Below are 17415 nucleotides of genomic sequence, written 5' to 3' on the forward strand. Positions count from 1 at the left end.
AGAGGCAGCGGTATCAACGATTGTAAGATAACTGATTCCAGAAATGTATAGAACTATTAAGGCTTAATTGATAGCCCTATTTGATGAAAGGTACGCAACTGTTGCTAGAGAAAAGGAAATGCCCTATCGAGAATTTAACAACGCCAAAGCTCCTGTGTTTGATTATTTTACAGATCTAGTTATTTCCATGGGGTGGATCTCGGATGTAGAAGGATGCTTTTACACTTGTGCTTTTTCGGATACGTCTAGGAGCAAAAGACTAGTTTAACTTTGTCACTAAAACTATTCACCTTGCGAGAACGTGGTGATTTGGGAATAGTTCATTGAGAAGTTCAAGGCAGAGTATGTTCCACCAGCAGAGAGGGAGTGGCTCGCTTAAGAATATGTATCACTCAAAAAGACCACTAAATCGGTGACTGAGATCACTAAGATGTTCACCGAGATAGCCTTTTTTCCCAGAATATGCCGTATCGGAGCAAGTACAGATGGCTCGATACTTAAGTATGCTCAAAATTGATACAAAGGAGTTCGTATCGAACAATATATACAAGACCTTAGCAGAGATGAAAGTGAATGCAAGGAGAAGGGAAATTGAGTTGGAAATTCAACAAAAGGAAAAGAGGCAGGCTCCAAGTTTGTCCCAGCCAACAACCAAAAGATTCAAGCACGACCAATCAAAGTCCGGAGGACAGAAAGGACCTTGGTGTAAGAAGTGTGGAAATTACAATAGGGAGATTGTCATGATGTGATATTCCACAAGTGCGAAAAAAGAGGGACATTTCATCTAAGACTATAAGAAGGAAGCATAAGGAGTGTGTAACTGTTTCCACTGCAATCAGATGGATGACATAAGGGCCAATTGTCCTCTTATGAATCCAACAGGCGCAATACAAGCTCTAGCACCAGCAACTTTAAGAATAATCGATGGACATTAGGGCAGAGTTGAAGCTCTCAGGGCCAAAGGGTGAGCCTTTCAACTCACGGCAGAGGAAGTAAGGGAAGCACCGCAGGTCATGTCTGGTTGTTCTTCTAATCGAGGAAAAGCCCTAGCTTGAATGTGATCACATTGGATAGATTAATAGTTATTTTAGACTTTAGCTAAAACCCTATGTAATAAATATATGACGATAAAGTTATAATAAAGATGGAATGGTAAGTTTATGTTGTTGCTAGTGTTAACTTAGTACATTTCAAGACAACATTGTGCTTGTCACGATCTTATCCTGTTTTGGTCATGTTATGTGAAGATCACTTGCATTATGCAAAAGTAGTAGTAATACAATGGGAACGTCAAAGGTCATTGGATATGACAAACATGAGTTTCTTCAAAGTCTAAATAAGCTACAGATTGGATACACAAAGCCAACTTGGGCATTGATCAGAGACAAGTAGCGACAGATATTGGGTCGAACCGAATTGGGGGAAAACCGACCCATAAGATGAAAGTACGATGAGAAGTTTGAATATAAGTTGTTTGTTTAGGTTTAGTTATTCGTGGTAAAAGAAGAAGGAAGTATTCTGATAAGGTTACCCATAGGCTATGAGCTTCTTGCTTCTCAAGGAACGGTTGGCCTTTCCTCCCAAGTGGACTCTTTGCAAGTCCCTCAGCTCTCATCTTCTAGACTCTTTGTAAGTCCTTAAGCTCTCATCTTGTTGGACTCTTTGTAAGTCCCTAAGCTCCCAAGTGGTTACCCATAGGCTTGTGTACATCTTCTGGACTCTTTGTAGGTCCTTAAGTTCTCATCTTGTTGGTTTCTTCCTTATAGATCTAGGTCTTTTTAGCTTATTTTGGTTCTTTGCTTTGGTTGGAGTGGTTGAATGAAATAAAGTTAGCAACTTTATTGCATTCCAGGGTCGCATGAGCTTAATATCTTGTAGATCTAGAAGTTAAGTGAGTGTTAAAAGCCTTGCATGGGGTTTTGACCCTATTTCTACCATTTTTGACCTAGATAAGAGAAGGACATGCATTAGACATGCATGACCATAAAGTTTGGATTTGTATGGACCATTAAGGTCCCAATAAGCCTTTTGCAAAGTATGGTTTTAATGCTTAGCGAATTAAAAGCTTAACCCATTAAGTTTTTTCTTTCCAGTTGCCACAACATGGTGGCATGCTTGCCACGACGTGGTGGCTGGCCCGAACACGATTGTTTTGTCGCGAAGATCCCACGACGTGGCCAAAGGATGACCACAACATGAAGGTTAACTGGCATTGACTTTGACCGTTGACTTTTGACTAATTTTGACTTTTATTAAAAATGCTAGTTTAAGAAGGAAGACTAAGGTTTACCTTGTATGATTCGGTAGGTGGTGTGCAATACCCTTTTGGCTATGTAAGCTGGTTAGTTGTTGACTATGTTGCGAGGTGAGCTCTTTCACTATACGATGTAGGTTGTTTGATGTCTTTGTGATACCTGAATGGAAAACCATGGTTTGGCCCTTGGCATTTTATGGAAGACCAGGATTCGCCCCCTGACATTTACATGCAAGACCAAAGTTTGACCCATGACAATTGTATAGAAGACCAGGATTTGTCCCATGACACATGCATAAGTAAAGACCATTAATTGGCCCATGTCAAGGGTTAAGAGTATGATTTGGCCTATAGCACCTTCTTGGGGTTGAAATAGACCTGTTATGTTTTGTATCGTATGTGGTATTTTGTGGAAATCACTAAGATTTATGCTTACGGTTTTGTGGTTAAAATATTTCAGGTACTTTTGGTTCCAATGGGAAGAGTCCGACATGATTACATTGCATCCACAAGGGATTTCATACTTATAATTATGTTACCACTTTGATGTTATTGGAAATACTTTTGATACTATCACTATTTTGAAAGTAATGAATGAATGTTTGGTTGAATTAAAAACAAAATTTTACCTTGTATTTTTGTGACGTTTCAAACAACCACTATTAGTGGCGACATCCAACATGTTTATTGGTTGTCGCCGCTAATGGCATTGTCACTATTAGTCGTTATTCTTGTAGTGGCAATGGAAGAGTTGAATAAGATTGAATGCATAATTGACATTTAATGTATTACACTCTATCATTATGAGATGTCATGTTATCATTTAGTAGATATAGAGTTCAATGACCATTGAGCTTTTCAATAGAAAATAAAACATTTCAATTATTAAAAATATATTTCATTGAACTTAGTTGAATGCATTGTAGTAAAGTTAATATAGCTAGAGTTGTATAGAATATAAAATGATAACATGTCAATCAATTAAATTAAATTTTAATAAGTTTAATACATTGTGAATGTTTTAGTACAATAGATAACTCATGATAAAATATAATAGGTTATGGTAAAATAGGATGGTTAAGATAATTTATGGTATAGAGCTGAAACCAAAATGTTATGCAAACCGAGAGTGGACCGGATATATTACATATACATATTATAACACTAAGCACACATTAACATGCATTTAAATGGAAACTAGGCTTTAAAACCTATCATCTTGCTTCATGATAAATCATTTTAATTTACTTTAATAGTCATTCAATACTATATCAACCACCGGACGGATGGTTGTAAATACATAGTAATAAGCTTTTTCAGTTGGGTGAACAGCGTCCCAGAACACATATTTTGATGCATCATCACATATAGCTGAGTTCATGTTGCATAGTATTGATGCTTCAATATATCCAGTTCCACAACATCCGGTACTCACCTCTTCAAAACCTATCAATGGATAAAATTCATTTTAGTAGGTTTTAATTATCTCTAATTGCTCCTGAAAGTGAGCTTTAGATACATATATGCGTAGGAATCTTCATGCTAACACACTAATATGTTTTAACTTTATAAACTTACCAAGTTTGCTTTTTCCAAATTGAATCATGTCAAGAAGAGGTGTGTATATGTCTGCATAATAGAATTTGGTTTCAGAAGTTTGCATCGCTTTCAATTTGTTTTGAAGAATTACGTTGTAGTCTTTTGCAACCGATAACATGGTTGCTACGCATTCTCGTCCATTCATTGCAGCATTTCTGTTCAAAGTAATTACTTCAGGCAGGCAACCCATTGGAGGTAAACCTACCATGGCTATCTTTCGAGCACCTTCATTCATCAATTCCTTCAAAATTATATACATCCGGAATTAATTGTAACAACAAAAAATTAACCCCATATGTATACGGAAAACTTTTTGATTATGTGAAATTAATAATTAATTCAAAATGGACATGTGCATGTAGTACTATTGGTCCATGTCACGATGCCTTTAATTTTTCTCTTCTTTCTTATTATAAATAGTATTATAGGATAGTGACTTATCATTAGGTAATTAAATCCACATGATAGGAGTGCATGTCAGATCAATTAAAGATAAAAATTTCTCTTTAATTATTGAGAAATAAGATTTGCACACAATTAAAAGATAATACTCAAGACAAAAGCCAACGTGCATAAGACATCACGCTTGTTGACATTTGTTGACATATTAGGATACCAATATCTAAAAGTAAGGCAGTCAAAAGTAAATAAAAACTTTATCTTGATACCCAATTTTATTTATTTTTACCTCAAATTATAACTAAAACCATTTTCAAATGGATATATTAATGCGTACTATCAAAATATAATTTATTAGACAACACCTAATCATGTCCCACTCTCATTTAATAAGGTTTTTATGACGTTTTCTATTTAGTTTCTCACCCACATTTCAACGTCAACTTAACTCATGAAAAGTCGGTATATCTGACTATGTCTCATGCAATGTAACACGTACCCATTTATGGCATTTTAAATTATGGGCCAAAAAATAATTCTATATTAGATAAACCAACATTTATGACAGTATCCATTGGTCCATAATCTCTTGTATCACATATATCTAATTTAAGAATCAGCAGCTTAACTTTTCATTTATTTTAGTTCAGACCAAACGATTAGTTCTTTCTAAAGATTACATTGATTGCCTAAAATGTATTTTTTTTTTTTTTCATGAAGCTTACAATGTAGTAGTTGACTTAACATGTCATAAATAAGATTGTGCTATTGGCATGCATGATAAAAACATACCTTCAAGAACTGGTCGATGTTTTCAAACAAAAGATTTTGATAACTTGAAACGTTCGGATACAAAACCTGTGACACTGGTTCACCCAAGGCATAATAATTTACAATAAAATCATTTGTACCAGCACTGAGCATAAACGCGGCCCTCTTAATTATATCAACCGTTCGTTCTTTCCCAATTAACATATCCATCTTCGATTTATACTCTCTGAAGTATTTCATCTGCTGTTCCAATGAAATTGCACCCTATATATACAACAATGTACACAATCAAAATGTAAGAAACTAGCTAACTAACTAGCTTATATGATGCATGCATATATCTAAAACCATATCTTAATGACATCAATAAGAAAATGTCATTTTCAAACCATCTATATAATCAGTACTATTCCATATACGTATGCATAAAATACCATGTCAATGATTCCCAACATTCTTAGGTACTGGTTACTAACGAGTAACGACCCTAGTGAATAAGAATTTAACGTTATTCACTTTCAGTGAAACAATAAATTGTAAATATAGAAACATTTATGAGCTATTCGTACTCGGCTGTAGTTAATTAATTTTCTGTTGTACACTGATCAATATCCAGTACAAAGGATTTGGAAAACCATTGCAAGTGCTAACCTTTTACAGGCTTCCTGATAAAAACTACGTAATGTAATGAATATATGAAAAAAGGGTGACCAAAGTAGAAGCTACATCGAAAAAAAGTTGTTACCATTTGAAATTTGTAACTTCCTCTAATAAATATTCGTGTCTAAAACTGATATTATTGTCTCTCTATCAACACAAACACACACAAAAATAGATACATAGGCAGTGCTTATGTGGGTGTTTGTGTGTTTGAGTGCTTGTGTGTGTGTGTGTGTGAGAGAGAGAGAGAGAGGGAGAGAGAGAGAGAGAGAGAGAGAGGAGAGAGAGAGAGAGAGAGAGAGAGAGAGAGAGAGAGAGAGAGAGACGGAAAGTGTAGGGGTAAGTGGATCAAATCCAGAACCGGCAGATGCAAATGAAACACCGGTCATTAGGTCGTCAATCCTAAGAGTGGGATCCAAATAAGCTGGGACACTATCTTTGACACCGACGTATGAAGCTGCAAAAAAGAAAACAGAGAAATTAATTATACATCAATAGCTTTAGACAAAAAAGAAAAAAAAAAAAAAGCAAAAACCATTTGAATCAGTGATTTTTACCGACGAAATCAGGAACAAGGCGACCATTACTGAATCTTCCGGTGGGAATGTGGTTGATAAAATCCCTACCATAAGGTGGGAAATTGCTTTTCATAGGAGTTCTTATGAAGTTGTTGTTTCCTGCATCAACAGTGGAGTCTCCAAACACGAAAAGGGCTGAAGGCTTCGGTTTAGCAACTGGAGTTTGAGATTGAGAGTAGTTAATGGTAAAGAAGATGAATAAGAGAGATATAATGTTGTGAAGTAAAAGAGAGGAATCCATTTTTTTTGTTGAGTTAGAGAAACCAAAGTGTAGGGATTTTGTTATATGTTGTGGTGAAGATTACCTTGTTTGCTTAATGGCCTTCTTTGGTCGCTCACCTAACTTATTTCATACAAATGGTTCTTACACTTGTGAAGAATTTTTTACCTTAGTTCCAAAAATGACAATATCCTCGAACTCGACATTATGGTGAAAGAAGACTACATTTTGATTGGACACTTTGTTAAGAAAAATATATCATTTATTAATAATTAAACATTTAATAGGTGACAGAAGTTATGGACCATAAAAAAGTTGATCATTATAATATATCATAAAGGTAACTAATTGGTAAATATGGTAATTTCCAATATATATGTTTTCCATAAAAGAATCCATGTACCTTTAGAAAACAAAAAATATCACATTAAACCATCTCACAATAATTGAGGTTTTTATATGAGAAATCACACAACCACCCATACTTTTGGTTGATGGTCTTTAACCGGAGCAACACGGCAATGACCTTTTTGTAAAATGATTCTTCACAAAAATGAATTCAAAGATAAAATGATTTAAAATATTTTGTAAAAATTAATGTGTTTTGTTCACATCTTTTAGGTAGGTACTTCTAAACGTTACAAAGACTTGTACTTAAATTTCCAAGAGTATTGAGTCCATTGATTAGTTGAAAGTATTATCGAAGCATTAATTAATGATTTTAAATATTTTGTAAAAAGTAATGTTTTTTGTTCACATCTTTTAGGTAGGTACTTCTAAACGTTACAAAGTCTTGTACATAAATTTCCATGAGTAGTGAGTCCATATTGTTAGCATCATTGGTTAATTGAAACTATTATCGAAGCATTAATTTACGTAACCACACTCTTTACTATCGTCGTTATATGATTACTTGAATCCTTCCTCCCCATCTCCTTCACATGAAAACAGATTTTGGTGATTGCTTTAACGTAATCAACAGTCTACCTAGATATTCCTTCATTTCTACCTATCTTACTTGTGGGAACCACGTCACTCGATTCATCCATACAAATAATTTAATAGTCTAGTACATTTATGATCTGATAGCTGTTGGCCATATTAATTGTATCAGTGTTGTCTGCTAACCACTATCACTAGATGGTGTTTGAATCATTAATATTATTTTTAGACATTGATGTTGCGTTTTAATTCTATATAAAAATATGAATATGCCAGTTTTGTGGAAACAATGTCTATATCCGGTATATATAATCTAAACTGGTCACTCCTATATCAAGGGTTAATTAATTTGTTAGCCACAAACATATACATGTATTTGCCAGCTTATCCATGTCAATCATGTCGACAGAATCCATATACACAGACCACAATGATCACAAATTAAATCAATTAGACATGGAAAATCGAACTATGATTGATCCATTAAAATTTAAAAAGCATGCATACGAATAATTGATCCACTAAAACTGATTAAAGTCGAAGAGAAAACGTTTGGGAAAAACCAAAAAGAAAAGAATGATAAGGATATCGTATATTTCTGCATTAGTTTGTCAGTCTAAACCAAGTCTACTAAAATCTGTATTTTTTTTTTCGAGTTGTGGTCAATGGAAGCGTTACATATAAGTGCACATGTTTAGCATCAATTCAACATATAGTGCATTATGATTAACAGATTTTACCCATACGAAATATCCGTTTGTATTAGCAACGGTTTAAAGAATGAATATGGCACTACAAGAAAAGAAAGCATTAGCGGCGACAGCCAGCAATAGCGGCGACACGTAAAAGACGCGCTACTTGTCGCCGCTATTGCTGGCTGTCGCCGCTAAAGGCGTCGCCGCTAATGCTTTCATTTAGCGATCCGCGTCATTTTCATCCCAGCCGTCCGATTTGTTTTCAATCTAACGGTTGTTAAGGAAAGCGGAAAGGCGCGCTGAGTTTTCCCTCCGTGTGTCGCCGCTAATGCCCTAATGTCGCCGCTATTGCCCTACGTCGCCGCTAATAGCCGTCGCCGCTAATGCTAAACGCATATACCCTTCACAGTTTACCTTTCTGCCATTCACAGCTGATACCCATAACTCTTTCTCTCTCGTTTTTTCTTCAATATCTCGCAATTTTTCAACTTGGTGGACGCATTGCTTCTTGGACCGGTGCTAGCTAGCTTCTCCTTCCCTCAAGGCAGCCACAATACCGCCACAACCTTCCGAAATTGCCCCCAACCAAGGTCAAATTTCTCATCTTCTTTATGATTTTTCTGTTTTAGATGATAAATAGTGAGTATTTTTCAAGTTTGTTGAGTGATTATGTTTGTATTTTGATATATGAATTGGTTATGCATTTTGTTGGATTGTATGTATTTTGTTGGTTATGCATTTTGTTGGATTGTTGAATTATTATGTGTGTTTTGTTCACATTTGTGGGAATTTTGTTGGATTGTATGTATTTTGTTGAAATTTATGTTTAAATTACATTGAAGTTATACCACATTGCCTTAACATGAAACTTAGATGTATATATTTGTATGAAATTGGAATATGCAAATTGGATTAAATTGGAATATGCAAATTGTATGAAATTGAATATATACATTTGGCTTAATTGTATGAAATTGGATGAAATTGAAATATGCATTTAGCTTAATTAGGTTATTGAAATATGAAATTGGATGTATACATTTAGCTTAATTAGGCTATTAATAGCAACTTACTTCTAATAATGTATTGTATATGGTTTGAAAGTGCTTAATTTTGTTAGTGACTTAATGTTTGGCCAACTTAATAGCAACATACTTTTAGTGACTTAATGTTGGTCATTACAACTTTAGCTTTAATTAGGTTATTAATAGCAATGTATTTCTAGTAATTTTAATTTAATTATAGAATAAATTTAAATTAATTTAAAAAAACATTAAAAAAATAATAAATTAGTTGTAAATCAAGTTAATGTTAAAATTAAAATAAAATAAAGTTAGTTTAATAAATTAAAATTAAAATAAAGTTAGTTTAATAAATTAAACTAATAAAAAAAAAGAAAATATTAAATTAATTATAAAATCTAATTAATTTACGTTTAGAATCAAATTAAGTTACATTTATAAAATCAAATTATATTAATTATAAAACTAACTTAATAGAAAATATTAAATTAATTATGAAATCTAATTAATTTACATTTAGAATCAAATTAAGTTACCTTTATAAAAGCAAATTAAATCACTTATAAAACCAACTTAATAGAAACATACTTTTAGTGACTTCTTGTAATTTTAATTTAAATAGAATAAAAATAAATTAATTTAAAAAAAACATTAAAAAATAATAAATTAATTGTAAAATCAACTTAAAGTAGTTTTAAAATCAAGTTAATGTTAATATTAAAATAAAATAAAATTAGTTTAATAAATAAATTAAACTAATAACAAAAAAGAAAATATTAAATTAATTATAAAATCTAATTAATTTACTTTTAGAATCAAATTAAGTTACCTTTGTAAAATCAAATTATATTAATTATAAAACTAACTTAATAGCAACGTACTCCTTGTAATTTTAATTTAAATAGAATAAAATTAAATTAATTTAAAAAAACATTAAAAAATAATAAATTAATTGTAAAATCAACTTAAAGTAGTTTTAAAATCAAGTTAATGTTACTATTAAAATAAAATAAAATTAGTTTAATAAATAAATTAAACTAATAACAAAAAAGAAAATATTAAATTAATTATAAAATCTAATTAATTTACTTTTAGAATCAAATTAAGTTACCTTTATAAAATCAAATTAAATCACTTATAAAACCAAACAAGTGTTCTACATCCGCCAGCCTGTTAATCATCGAAGAAACCAAAACAACAACCCTCGTTGTATCGTCGAGCATGTTAATCATCGAAATATTTGGGATCTACCATCCGACAATCCTCGTGTCCAAAATGCTTACAGTGACTCTGTCCAAGATGTCGACAATGTGGAGGCCGAAAATGTTGACATAGTTCAAAACAACTCTTCATCTGGAGCTAGACTTTTTATTGACTTCTCACAATACTTTCAAAACAATGTTCATGTAGCTCAAAACAATGCTGATTATGATGATGAAGACGAGACTGAAGTACCTCCGCCAACGGGTAGAATCGATAATGTTTCCGATGAAGAGACTGATTATGATGATGGCGATTCTGATTATGATACGGATGAAGAAGACATTGAATTATATGATCAAGATTCTGATTAAAAAATCAATATTTTTTGGTAATAGAAACTTTATTTGAAATGTAACTTTAATTCATATTGTTTGTTTATGTTTTATTTATGTTGTTTGTCTATATTGTATATCTTACAATTTCGCAGGGTAACTAACTTTTATTCATATTGCAGATGAGGTTTACTTGGGCAATACTCTTGGCCATGATGGCCGATGTTATGGGGCTTGGACACGGAGGTGATGGAGCCGGGGATCCACCACCTCCAGGAGGCTTTGGTCGTGGTCAGCACGAACAAGATGGTGAGTTTTATTCTGATATATTTATTAACTATTTTTATTATTTTATAATAAGTTATCATGACTAATAGGTTTAATTGTATTTTTGCAGCCGAGCTTCCTAAAAAAAGGAGAGGCATGTCAAAAAATATTGAGTTGGGAAAGTTGATAAGGGCAAATAAGGGAAAGCCCATAGATTTGGATTTCGACAGAGAGATCACATATTCCCCTGTCGGAAAGCGTGGTAATTGGTTCACCCATGAAATTGGGAGGTATTTGTGGAACAATGTCCCTTTCAACGTATCTGGTTGGGACAATGTTTCCCCCGCTTTAAGGAACGCAGCAGTTGTTCATCTAAAGGTAACTTGGATACAATTTTAATTTTAGTTGTGATTGTTATTTAATTAACTAAAATTTTTGTGTTTTGCAGAATAAATTTGATTTGGATAAGGTTAACATGGATCCGGAGCGTGCTCAATTGTTGCGGAGCATTGATTCAAGTCTTGCAAAAGTTTACAGAGGTCGAAAAAGTAAAGCTCATGCTTATTTTAAGGAAATCGGGGGGCCTGCAGATATCCAAGCTGCATTAAACAACCCCCCTAACGGAATGTCACATGAAAATTGGGCAAAGGCAGTCGAACATTTTCAAACGCCAGAATTTTTAAGGCGTTCGGCGTCAAACAAGGAATGTCGTGCAAAACAAGTAGTTGTAAACAGAGGGGGGTCGAGCTCATACAGCAATGCATGTTTTAAAGAGGTAAGTTATGATATATTTAAATATTTATTTAAAGTATAACTAATCTAAATTTTAATGTTAAATAGGATATCAGTCAAATCGAAGCTTTTCGTAAAGCTAATTCCAATCGCCAAGGGGTATTTTATAGTCCTGCAGTCGAGCAACATTACGTAAGTGGTTAATTTGTATTTTTCATATAAGTGTTTATATCGTCAAAGATATTTAGTAATCTAATTTTTATGATTTTTATTGTTTTTAAAAAATACAGAATGCTTTACTCGAAGAGATAAACCAACGAACCCAAGCTACTTCTGAGGCAAGCGGTCTAGCACCAACTAATATAAAAGATTGTTTTGAAAGAATATTGGGTGTTCGACGCGGACATATCAGAGGCATTGGGCGTAAACCCCCTACCGTTGTGTCTATCTACGATCAGCAACAACCAATGACACAAGAACAATCACAATCACAGGTAATTGTTAGTAAATGCTATAATGGAATGGTATAATTAATTATAATGTTATTCTGATATATTGTTAATATATTTTGTTTTTTTTATAGTTGCAAATGCTCCAAACAATACTACAGGACCCGGCTTGTTCTGCAGCATTGGAAGAGTGGTTTCGCTCATTGCCGCCACCAAATAATGGAGATGATGATGAGGACGAGTAGTTATTTTAGGATTTTATGAAACGTTTTGTAATTCGAAACAATACTAAATGTTGTATATATATGGATTAATATTTTGGATTGATTTTATGTATTAATATTTCTATATAAAATTATCAGATTTTTCAAATGCTATATGGATTAATATTTGGATTGATTATAAATTTAATGTGAAATAAATAAACAAAAAAAAAATCAAAAGAGCATTAGCAGCGACGGGAATAGTGGCGACGGCGTCCTATTAGCGGCGACAACATATTAGCGGCGGCGGGCAGCATTAGCGACGACGGGAGTATTAGCGGCGACATCAAGTATTTGCGGCGACATTGAGCGTATTAGCGACGAATCAATACCGGCGACGTATTTGCAGCGACATGTCGCCGCTAAAAGTATTAGCGGTGACAAGCCTAACCTTTAGCGGCGACGTGTGTCGCCGCTGTTGCCCAATCTTCTTGTAGTGTGCGGCTAACCCGTAAGAACATAGAGTATTAGCAATGGAATTTGATAAATAATTATAGTAACACAAAATACTCCTATAGTATTTTAGGTTTATGTTATGTTCTAATGTTCTCATTGTAGTAGTGTTGGTAAGTTTTACACTTGTTGCAACCTCACAACCATTCTTAGGCATATGCTAATCACTTCTCGGACCAACATAGTTGATCAGGGTATGTTATTCCCAGAACTGACTATACATCCCCTAGCCTACTTGTAATGTTCAACAATCGTAATATTTTTGTTCTGTCCTAGTGACACTGATTTTAGTATGAATGCAGGTATTTATACTTAGTTAAACATTTTATTATTTAAAAGTATATACTCTTGGTCAGAGTATTTTAATCTCGTTGTGTTTATAGTTTGTATATCTTTTATGGGTTGATATACTCGATTCACTATAAACAATACTCTAATACCAATCTGTCACACCCCAAAACCTGAACGGCAGAAACATTCCGGGGCAGAGGACGTCACGTACAGTATCACAATAATGCAGAATAGTAAACAAGCAACAACATCATCCATTACATTAATAATATAATTTTTAATATAAATGTTTTCTGTATAGTTTATAAGACACCAAAAATATGAATCAAAATAAGAGATGAGTCTTGAACATGCTCCATCTTCTCTGAAACCTGGCATCGGTACCTGTTTACTGATAACCTGAGAATACAAGTTATTTTGAAAGCGTAGATCAGCATTAAGGCTGGTGAGTTCATAAGTATTTTAGTGTCATTGTTTGTATGAAAGTGTTTGTATGTAAATGTTTGTAAATATTTGTAACCGTTTGTAAATGTTTGTATCTCCTAGAAAATCCTATATTTTCTACTAAAAGTAGCCTTACCAAGGCTCGAATGTTCTGTATGTTGTTTGTTTGTAAATGTGTGCAATTTTCCCCAAAGATAGACTATCATTTACTATAAATATAGTTTACATTACCGTTTATGTGAAAAGTTCACAATATGAATGTAATGGGAAAATAATAATGATGTACTTGCAGTATTAGTATATAGCTACTACCGTTGTACTAACTACCTTAAAACCATTGTTTTAGTTAAGGCAAAATGTGATATAGTTGTAACCATGCTTGATAAACTAGGTAAAACACGACTCTCTAAGGCATCGAAATGGTATGATATTAGTCACCCGTAGACCTGAAGGTCCCACTGTAGCTAGCAGCAAGGTGTAGGATAGTCAATCCCGTATAGATCTATACACCAACTCACGCTCTCTCTCCAGGAGACTCTGGTTGCAAAACGTGACGCAACAATTGCTTGCCATGTCATGAAGTAGTGGCTCACATTAATGTTATAGTGTTTGTATAGTATGTTCTAGTGTTTTGTTTGTTCTCTTTGTACTAGTGTAGTGTGTGTTCTCTTTGTTTCTCATCATAGTATGTTCTCTTGTATAGTGTAGTGTATTTTATGTTCTCTTAGTTTCTCATCATAGTATGTTCATTCTGTCTCATAATAGTATATTTTCTTAGTTTCGCATCATAGTAAGTTTGTATTGACTCATGAATTAACTGACTCTTGTATGTTTCATAGTACAAGAAATAGTGAGTAGTGACTTCCTAGACTATACCTATTATAGTATACTAGTAGAGTTGTTTGTATAAATGAACATGTTTGTACACATTTGCTAACCAAAGGTATTGAACTGAATGTATAACTTTAATATCCATATGTTGGATTAGTGTCTAAGCCCATAACTATATTTGGTATGTATTTGACCCGATTGTATATGGTCCTTTTGGGTTGCCTTTACCAAAGCAACTTGACAATGTAATTTATGGAGAGAGAGAAGATATTATGATTTATTAATATATTATAAGATTAATATATTAAAAGAAAAAAATCATATTATTTAACTAATATTAGTCAGAAATTAATTAGGAAATAATTTGGCGGCTAAAAGAGATTAATTAAATAAAGAGGTTTAAACTGTCAAATGTGTGATAGTTGGATTTTGGGCTGGGAAACCTAATGGATCAAGAGGAGAACGAAATTATGATGAGAGTCCATAAAAATTTCGTCCATAGGCCCTATTCCAGAAGGTTCCATGGGCTGCTTGGTGATCAATGTTGGATTAGCGTCTAAGCCCGTAACTATATTTGGCATGTAATTGACCCGGTTGTGCATGGTCCTTTTGGGTTGCCTTCACCAAAGCAAATTGGCAATGTTATTTAGGAGAGAAAGAAGATATTATGATTTATTAATATATTATAAGAATAATATATTAAAGGAGAAATCATATTATTTGATTAATCTTAGTCATAAATTAATTAGCAATTAATTTGATGACTAAAAGATATTAATTAAGTAAAGGGGCATAAACTGTCAAATGTATGATAGTTAAGTTTTGGGATGGGAAACCTAATGGACTAAGGGGAAACGAAATTATGATGGGGATCCATCATATTTTCGTCCAAAGGCCCTAATCTAGAAGGTTCCATGGGCTGCTTGCTGACTAAGCTGTCCATTAGGGTTTAGACTGAAACCCTAGTAGCCTACACTATAAATAGAGGCCTTTGATTGCAATTTTCGGAAGCTTGACCCCAAGAGAAACCCTAGGGCCGATTTTTAGTGTTCTTCCTCCTCTCTCATAATCGGCTTCTTGCTTGTGGTGTTTGTGAACTATTAGAAGAGTTACAATTGTGACTCTAAGCTCAAGATCAAGAAGATTCAAAGGATTTCAAGCCAATTGAAAGAGGTAAACACTTAGATTTGTTCTTATAGTGTTAATTTCAAATTATACATGCTATATCTAGGGTTACAAGTCTTAAATTAATTACATGTACAATAGAGAAGCCTAGATCCAAGCTTTAGGGTTTTCCATTAGCACATAGGATGTTCTTTTGCTTTAAAACCATCATTGGTATCAGAGCCTTGATTGGTTTCTGTTGTATATGATGTAATTGTCGAGATTTTGCTGAAAATCGTTTTTCTGGCCTTTTCCCGACCCAACTCGGTGAGTCAATGTCTGGACTCAGCGAGTTGGCCCAACTCGGCGAGTCCAGTAACTGACTCGGCAAGTTTGGGAGTCAGACAGAGCATATATCGGTATTTCTTGCTGTTTTGCTATAGGATAAATGCCAAAATCGTTTTTTAATAATAAAATCCGAATTTATTGTATTTAAATGATTATCCTCGCCAAAACAAAAGATAATTTCAAATCTTTTGAATAATAGTTTCTTGACAAAATTGCAAAAATGGTCCCTATGGTATGCATTTTTTTGGGGTTTCAGTCCAAACCTCGACTTTTTTGGATTCATGGTCCTTTTGGCCTAGTTTGTACAAAAAATTGGTCCCCCGACTTAACTGCCGTTAAGTTTTTGCTGTTAACCTCCTCATGTGTATCTCACATGAGGGTGTATTTGTATATTCACTTCTAAGGTCTAGTTTTGAACCTTTAAAAAGTAATACCTTTTTATTTATTTTAATAATGAAAAAATAAAAGATATCTCTCTCTCTTTCTCTCTTCTCACCCTCTCTCTCCCTCACTCTCTCTCTCTCTCCACAACCTTCCCCATAATTAGGAATCGATCTCACCAGGTGTTGCTCCAGCTTCATTTCTTCACCACTTCAGCTAGCTCAAACCACATCATCTACGAACACTCATAGAAGTTCAATCAATCAAAAATCCAATATGAAGAAATTACACTCAGCCTTCGGATTCTACGAAAATTCCCTACATCTGAAGCTTTGAATACTTTAAATTCGGTCAATGGTTTTTCATATGAACAACTTTATGCTCGTCACTTGGATGTTTACCAGAACCTTTTTGATCGTGTCTCGACTGATCTTTCGAAAACCGATTCAAAAGATGTGGCAGAAAACATGGTGGCAACATCAGAGAGGGTGAAATCTTTCAATACAGATGAAGATCCTTCATTGATTGAGTAATTATTCCAATACGCTCGCTATTTGCTTATTCCATGTTCAAGACCTAGAACTTAGCCTGAAAACCATCAGGGTATATGGAATGATAAAGTCACACCACCATGGGAGTAAGCCTGCAAACCTTCAGAAGCAATTTTTGGGGCTTTTTAGCCTTACAAATTTCATGCGATTTGAGTTTAGAGGGAAGAGCAAGGAATGGTTTTCTTACTCTGTTTTATGTTCTTGAAGAAATGCTTGAGAGAATGTGATGAGGCTTAATTTCTGATCTGTTCTAAAGAATCCTAATTTCTTTGATGGTGGTGTTGAGGAAATGGATTTGCGTTTGCGAAAACTTGGTTGTAATTGAACTCAAAAATGACATACAAGCTACTTCGAATATGGGAGAATTCAAGAAAAAAAATTGATCTCTTTTTGACCCATAAGAGATCAACAACTTGGGGAAATCTTTCAGCTTCGAATCTACATAGTGTTTTGAGGAAGAGTGTTCTAGGGAAGAAGCCATTAAAGATTCATTGTGAAGGATGAAAGAAGAAAGGGCTTTTACGGTGGAGAGAGAGAGAGAGAGAGAGAGAGAGAGAGAGAGATCTTTATTTTTTCATTATTAAAATAAATAAACAGGTATTACTTTTTAAAAAAAATATTTTTTT

At 33.7% G+C, this 17415-nt stretch overlaps 1 protein-coding gene across 2 annotated transcripts; it reads right to left on the minus strand.

Moving 5' to 3' along the window:
- Nucleotides 1-3328: 3328 nt before the first annotated feature.
- LOC111901380 (GDSL esterase/lipase At5g45960) lies at nucleotides 3329-6714 on the minus strand. Of its 2 annotated transcripts, XM_042895700.2 has the most exons (6): nucleotides 6567-6714; nucleotides 6241-6417; nucleotides 6010-6140; nucleotides 5045-5287; nucleotides 3833-4094; nucleotides 3329-3700 (listed from the first exon to the last, which is right to left on the minus strand). In XM_042895700.2, exons 2-6 carry the CDS (start codon nucleotides 6332-6334, stop codon nucleotides 3504-3506), a joined length of 927 nt encoding a protein of 308 aa, XP_042751634.1. In that variant the 5' UTR covers nucleotides 6335-6417; nucleotides 6567-6714; the 3' UTR covers nucleotides 3329-3503. The 2 variants fall into 2 exon arrangements, with proteins under 2 accessions (XP_042751634.1, XP_023752999.1); XM_023897231.2 differs by lacking the exon at nucleotides 6567-6714 and having other exon boundaries at nucleotides 6241-6560.
- Between the last annotated feature and the right edge of the window lie 10701 nt (nucleotides 6715-17415).

The sequence above is a fragment of the Lactuca sativa genome, chromosome 1, assembly GCF_002870075.4.
Source record: "Lactuca sativa cultivar Salinas chromosome 1, Lsat_Salinas_v11, whole genome shotgun sequence".
Taxonomy (NCBI): domain Eukaryota; kingdom Viridiplantae; phylum Streptophyta; class Magnoliopsida; order Asterales; family Asteraceae; genus Lactuca; species Lactuca sativa.

Coding starts and splice junctions, on each gene's coding strand:
- LOC111901380 (XM_023897231.2), bottom strand. CDS start 6,502: ATGGATTCCTCTCTTTTACTTCACAACATTATATCTCTCTTATTCATC. Junction 6,141..6,240: donor CCTTGTTCCTGATTTCGTCG/GTAAAAATCACT, acceptor TCTTTTTTGCAG/CTTCATACGTCGGTGTCAAA. Junction 3,701..3,832: donor ATTTGGAAAAAGCAAACTTG/GTAAGTTTATAA, acceptor ATCCATTGATAG/GTTTTGAAGAGGTGAGTACC.